The 7,473-nt window shown below is 34.8% G+C and overlaps 1 protein-coding gene across 5 annotated transcripts in view; it reads right to left on the minus strand.

Moving 5' to 3' along the window:
- Positions 1–7,473, minus strand: part of LOC105541223 (UDP-glucuronosyltransferase 2B18) — a 31,383-nt gene that overhangs the window by 6,689 nt on the left and 17,221 nt on the right. For 4 of the 5 annotated variants that reach the window (XM_011982149.1, XM_011982148.1, XM_011982150.1 and 1 more), the window contains 3 exons: positions 5,979–6,110; positions 2,388–2,475; positions 1,330–1,549 (listed from right to left, as the gene is read on the minus strand). In XM_011982149.1, the coding sequence (XP_011837539.1) occupies positions 1,330–1,549; positions 2,388–2,475; positions 5,979–6,110 (440 nt within the window). The remainder of the gene's footprint in view (positions 1–1,329; positions 1,550–2,387; positions 2,476–5,978; positions 6,111–7,473) is intronic. The other variant, XM_011982151.1, reaches the window with a different exon arrangement.

Raw genomic sequence — 7,473 nt, forward strand, 5'->3', positions numbered from 1 at the left:
ACAAAATATTTAAAAATTATATATCTGACATGACCCATAATATATAAATAGTTCTTAAAACTTAATAATAAGACAAATAACAAAGTTTAAAAATGTTCCAAGGATTGCAGTAGACATGTTTTCAAAGAAGATATATGAATGATCAGTAAGCACATATAAAGATTCTCAACATCTTTAGCCATAATGAAAATGCAATCTGAGACCAGAGATTATTTTACACCTACTAAGAAGACTGTAACAAAAAGACAGATAATTACAGGTTTGGCAAAAATATGGAGGAATTGTAACCATGTTGTACTGCTGGTGGTAGTGATGAATGAAACAAGTACTTTGGAAGACAGTTTAGCAGTTCTTCATAAACATACAGTTCCCACATGAGCCAGAAATTCCACTTGTAGTATCAACCCAAAAGAAAGGAAAACAGGTTTATGCAAAAACTTGTGTAGCAATATTCCTAGTAACCACAATTGGAAACAATCAAAAGGCCAATGAACTGAGAAGTTAACAACTAAAATATGACGTATCCTTACTGAAAAACATTAAACTGCTGTAAAAAGAAATGAAGTATTAAAACATACAACAACATGAATAAAACTAACAGCATAAAAAAAAACCAAAAAATTAATCTAGGTGAAATGTCATTTACACAGCACCCTAAACTGTATGATTCCATTTATATGAAATTTCTCTAGAGAGAATAATCTCTAGAGAAAGAAAATAAATTAATGTTAGACTGGGGCTAAGCGGTCAGAGGAAGTGACTTCTGTGTCATTGCAGTATTTGTGCTGATGTAAATATTCTAAAATTATGTGATAGCAATGGCTTCACAGCTCTGTAAACCTAGTAAATATATTTGGATTTTATATCATAAACAGGAGGATTTTATGTAATCAAAATTAAATCTCATTTTCAAGTCCATTACAATAATGATGATAATAAAAGTTAATATTTCAGTGGGAAAATAGTCATGTTCTGAGGCATTTTAGATATCGAATTAAAATATTTATTATATTATTTAAATTTTTCTTCCTTTCTACTATGGATTCATTATGTCAAAGTTTTAAGAAATGTATTTTTTATATTCTCTATATCATTTTAAAAGTATTTTTGTGTAGAAAATTGTTTCACTAACTGGCTATTCATTAGATGTATGGGTCTCAAATACAATTTTTAAATAACTGATACAAAATAAAAACAGATTTCAGATTGGTTAAATCATTTAAATTCTTTCAGAATTACTCTCTTATAAAAAGGATGAAGCTCACACTCACTATTGACAAGAGAAGCTATCTATAAATACCACCTAGTGAAAAATATTGTTCTACTCACAAAGGATCATTAATTACTGTCTTCAGGGCATTCACCAAGTCTGTACTCGACATTGTGTCGAAGTCCAATCTAACAGCTGCTCCTTTGGCCTTCATGTGAGCAATGTTATCAGGTTGATCGGCAAACAATGGAATGCCCACCATAGGGACCCCATGGTAGATCGCCTCGTAGATGCCATTGGCTCCACCGTGAGTTATAAAAGCTCTGGTTTTTGGATGACCTAGGATTGCATGAATTTTAGAAAAATTATTCATAGGAATAAAATGAGACGCACAATGAAAGGCTCTGAAACTGACAGTGTTTTCTAAATAACACATTGAACTAATTTGCTATTACTTTTCAGACTTCAGAGAAAAAGACACGTACTTGTGCTGGGTATGCAAGTGAAGGCTGCATGGTGTGTGTGACTTCAGACTGCAAAACAATACAAGAGTTCCAGTTGGACTAATGAAAAAGTGCGATCTAGATTTTTAAAATGTGCAGTAAAGAAGACAGCAAAGAGATGGGCATGATGTGAACTGCTATTTTAAGTGCAGTCACAGAGTGTGATATGTGGGGTGTGCAAGGCTGCAGGCAGTGGGTTGGTGGTGGTGCTAGGATTGAGGAAGGACAGGTCACACTTCATCATGACCTATCATCACTTTATGATTAAGATTAACAATTTAATCCTTCAGAAAATACAGAATCACTGGTGATAGAAGAGCTATTATTTTTGGTGGCGTTTCAAATAACCCTGCAAGAGAGGAAACAACAGGTGTAAAGTTGTAGAAATAGGAGACAGAGAGATACCTCAGGAAGTTATTGAAAAATTCTGTGAGATATATTAACACCTGAAATAAAGATTTTCGCTGATTCTGACCATAAAGAATGTGAGTGTGTATCATAAAATGCCAATAATTATAGTGTATTCTTTTTCCCCTAGAACTGGTAAATAAATATAAAGAAGTTACATTTGGTTTTTCCTAAACAAATATTCAAAAAGCTTGTTTCATGATTAACTATTAACACTCTAATGTACTGTTACTAATATATCCAGTATTTGTTCACCCGAGTCTTACCTAGAAGGTCATTCTGGGGTATCCACTTATAGAGCCGAGTATTGAGACCTAAGGTATCTGGTTTTTTTCCATCAAATCTCCACAGAACCTGTTACAGTGAAGAAAATATCTTATTCCATGAGTGGAATTCAAAAGTTATAGAATGTTTGAAGTGTAAAAAGAGTAGGAATGAGATCAAGGGATGTTAGTAAATCAGAACTACTCAAAGACTGATGTAAACAGAATACTCACATTTAATTTTCTCAACTTTTATAATTAGTTAGGCACATAAGGAAATCATGATTTTCCAAAATAATACCTTAGAAAAAATCAGATTATCAATGAAAAGTTCAAGTATTTAAAAAATTGTTACACTTTTTAAAAGAAAACCTACGTGCGGCCAGTCATCATATGAAAAAAGAAAAAAAAGCTTAACATTACAGATCATTAGAGAAATGCGAATCAAAACCATGATGAGACAGCATCTCACACCAGTCAGAACATCACGATGTGGGCGAGGTTGTATAGAAAAGGCTTGCTTATACTCTGTTGGTTGGAATGTAAGTTAGTTCAAACATTGTGGAAGACAGTGGCGATTCCTCAAAAACCCAGAGGCAAAAATACCATGAAACCCAGCAATCCCATTACTGGGTATACAACCAAAGGACTGTAAATTGTTCTTTCATAATGACCCATGCGCAGGTATAGTAATTGCAGTACTATTCACAATAGCAAGGACATGGAATCACCCTAAATGCCCATCGATTATGGGCTGAATAAAGAAAATATGGTACATATACACTACTGAATATTATGCAGCCATAAAAAAAGAACAAAATTATGTATTTTGCAGGGATATGGATGAAACTGGAGACCATTATCCTTAGCAAACTAACAAAGGAATGGAAATAAAAATATGGCATATCCTCACTTATAAGTGGAAGGTGAAAGATGACAACATGTGGACACATAGACAGGAACAACATACACTGCTGTGTATTGGAGGGTGGAGGGTGGGAGGAGAACGAGGATCAGGAAAAATAATTAACTGATATTAGCCTGAATATCTGGGTGACGAAATGATCAGTACAATAAACCCCCATGACTCAAGTTTACCTATGTAAAAAAACTGTACATGTACCCTTGAACTTAAAAGTTAAAAATAAAATTAATTTTTTTAAAAATAAAAATATTCTAAGAAATGTATAAAAAATTGTTACTATTCATTTTAATTCTAGTGTAAAACAATAACAATTTCATAATGACCTGAGTGCTTCTTTTGTTTTATGTATTTTATACTAGTTTTCATCTTCCAAATTTAATTTTAATGTATTCATTTCTTTTTGAGTAATTTGACAAGTAGTTCACATGTACCTACTTGTGTGTAGGTTAGAGCCTGTTGTCCTTTGACAAAATAGCAAGAACATAAATAAGCTACTTATAAGAAAGAGATTAATGCTGCAAGGGTAGTATGTATAACTTCATTGGAATTATAAATTATCAAGCACTACTTCCAAAATAAATTTCAAGTGACCATTTTTGACACAAATTCAGAGTATTATCAGTGTTTCTAACTTTGGATACTTTCTGGCATAGAAATGAGGAACCTGTTGGTATCATGAATAAAAATACAGCTGTTGAATAAACTCAAAATTGTATTTTGCTGAATTTGGTCAACTGATTATTACCACCAAGACAACGTGCTACAAAGCTTTGACAACAGTGATTAATATGTTCTGCTATAGCCAAGACATTTTATGTTTAAGTTACTAATTTTGAAACTCCCAAGCAATCCTCATAAACTGAACAATAATTTACAGTGTTTAACTTTTATTTGCTACATCAGTGTTAAAGTAACTCAGGTTTCAGCAAAAGGTTGGAAGAGGTCATTACAGAAAGCTTTATCAGGCAGGAAATTAAAAGGTAATTGATAAATACACAAAGGTCACTGGCTTATTCTATATAGAAGAAAATAAATTTCTACTATGTTTTATAGAGTGGGCATCTGAACTTGTTTCTGTGCCTGGCTTCCTTTTGTTTGACTCCTTTCTATATTTCCTTCTGCTTCCTCCATTGAGAGGGATTGTTAATCTGATAGTGCAGAGTCCTTGTCCGGACACATTTTATACTGCGCAGCGTCCACCTTCAGGGCAGGATCCATCTCCACCCTTTCTCTTTCATGTTCCTCCTTCAGACATTGGCTGGGTGCAGTCCAGCAGGGCTGGCCGCTTTTTCTCTTTCTCTAAATCTATCTGGCTGTGTGGATACTTGGACAAGTTGTCTGTCAGCCTAGGCTGTTCTGTCTCTGAATAGTACCCTGAACATTACTCAGATACACCTCTTACAGTGATTCTCCTGCCCCAGCCTCCCAAGTAGCTGCGATCACAGGTGCATGGCAACATGCCTGGGTAATTTTTTGTATCTTTAGTAGAAATGGGGTTTCACCACATTGGCCAAGCTGGTCTCAAACTCCTGACCTCGTGATCCGCCCGCCTTGGCCTCCCAAAGTGCTGGGATTACAGGCATGAGCTACCGTGCCTGGCCTACAGTTTACATATTTAATCACAGAATTGGAATTCATTTTCCCTACTCCCCTACTCCCCACATGTGGCAGTTATTCTTTCTAAATTAATAACATTCGATCATGTTATACTACCACAGATCTTTAAATAGAGTATATACCGCATAATTACTAACAGAGCCAATCTTCTCCATTTGTTGTCAGGTATTTTATATAAGCACTTGACTTAAAGTGCAAATAGAAATACTACATCCCATAATTGTAAACATTCACCAAGAGCTTCCAGAGTACAATAAGTAATAGAGGTGGTTCAAGAGTCAGTCAAGTGTTCTTCACTCATTGGATACTGCTGAGATTAGGAAAACTGTTCTGAAGAAAATGATCATAAATCTTAGTTGTATTTCTACAAGGACACAGTTCTGGATATACATTTTTTATGAAAACACCTGAAAGTCATTCTAAAGACTACATTAAGCACAATTTTCACTTACCTGAAATATATTGAGTTAAATTCAGCTGTATATATGAGTGTCAATATCAGAAATTAAAAAAAACTCTGGGTCTCAAGTTGCCTTTGGTGGATACATATGGAGTAGTGAGTTCCCACTGATGCTAATAGAAACCACTCATGCATACCAAGGGTAGAAACTCCCCCAGGGCCACACGCAACCTCTAAGGCTGAGGCACAACTATGACTTCTGTCGGTGGATGCTATCCAAGCACATTTAAGGCTATATTCGGCTATAAAGAGTTCAATCTACTCTTTAATACTCATTCCGTGTAGATCACATACACAATTCAAAATTTTATGGGACAAGAGCTGAAAAGTCTCCAAACACTTTTTAAATGTCTTTCTCCATACAATTTATTGTCAGCATATTTACATAGGAGAATGTTCATACTTAAAACCATTTTTTAAAATGCAACTACAATTTTCAAACTTATCACAGTCTCTCCAGGAATATCCTTGTTCTCATTTTTCAACTTTTGGTCAATTTCACATTTGTCAGAAGTTTCTATGATTGGATTACTTACAAACTTTAACAGCCTCTTTCAGTAGTTTTCCACACCAGTAAGGCACTTCATCTTACCTTTTGTGGAATCTGGGCAAGGGCTGATGCAATTACGTTGGCCCTTTCTTCTTTCATGTTAGTGACCATTGACCCCAGAGAAAACACCACGACACCATTTTCTCCAGAGCTCTGTACAAACTCTTCCATTTCCTGTGAAAAAAGAATTTGTTTCATCACAAAAGAATATCAGCAGAGCGGGCACTACTGAAAGAATTGGGAGAAATTACTAAAGAGAGAAAATCAGGTATTTTGAGGAATTATTGGAGTAAATAATATTTTCTAACTGACTCAATGACTCAGGTTTTTTGCAATTAGATATATAATGTGAGATAAGTGGACTCTGTTAAGGATATTTGTGTAAATATGTGTATATGTGTATGTATTTATGTGTGTGTGTGTAAGGGAGAAAAGAAATGGAGCTATTACGTTGTAGTCAGGGAGATAATGTTAAAAATATTATACCCAGACTCTTCTCTTACAATACTAAAATTACTAATATAGGTTCTTGGAAAGTGACACCACTCAACTTTAATTCTATATTGTTGTTCTACTAAATCACTTGTGTTGATTTCAGGCAGGTTTTCTGTAGGATTCTTTTAGTTGGAAGCCATTAGTGTTTACTCCCCTCACTATGAGCTCTGAGGATAAGCTACTCACAGTTGGGATAATTTTATATCTACATTTATGTTTCTCTACAATGCTGTATACTTCACTTAAAGTTTGTCGGAGTTTTCTGGTAGTATTTGAAAAACTAAACAAAAATAAAAGCTGATGGTTAAGAACCACTGACATTCTGGAGTCGGGTATTGTAATTTGGAATTTCTGTGAATTAGTCCAGGAGTCTCATTTAAAATACGGAATTGTACACTATATAGTTACATAATTGAATGATCATATTTTCAGGTTATTGTTTAGGTGGAGACCTATTGACCTGAGATCACACTGTTAAATTGATGTACTACTTATAACTGCATATGAAGAACTCTCATCATCACTTTGCTGTGTTTCAGAAGCAGTACTTGTACCAGAATAGAAGAGGCCACCAGGCCTTTCTGCAGGGGAGATCGTGTCTCTCTTTTGAGCAGCTCACTCACACCACGTAACACTCCTGGTGAAGATGTGCTTGGCTGAAATTGATTGCGAATTATTCTGAGTTGTGTTTTCCTATGTATGCCAATATTTAAATTTAAATACTTTGAGATTTAATCATTGTGGTAAAACTTTTCCTAATGGTCCTTAACAAAACAAAGAAAAAAAGTCCAAATGTTAACTGTGCAGACCACATATTACAGAGTGTTTTTTAAAATATGATTTTTAATCTTCACGTAAGAGTCATTGTACTGCTATTCCAGGTAATACTTGGGTCATGTAGGTATTGTGTGTGATTGCAGTTGACTGTAGCCATATTTACTGTAACTGGTGTTCAGTGTTTCACCTCACTAGCTTGATGCCAAGAGCCCTGTTTATCCATGCAGTGTTGAAGGAACCTAACCTCTGTTTACAGATTCATCAC

This window comes from Mandrillus leucophaeus, unplaced genomic scaffold, assembly GCF_000951045.1.
Source record: "Mandrillus leucophaeus isolate KB7577 unplaced genomic scaffold, Mleu.le_1.0 Scaffold2355, whole genome shotgun sequence".
Taxonomy (NCBI): domain Eukaryota; kingdom Metazoa; phylum Chordata; class Mammalia; order Primates; family Cercopithecidae; genus Mandrillus; species Mandrillus leucophaeus.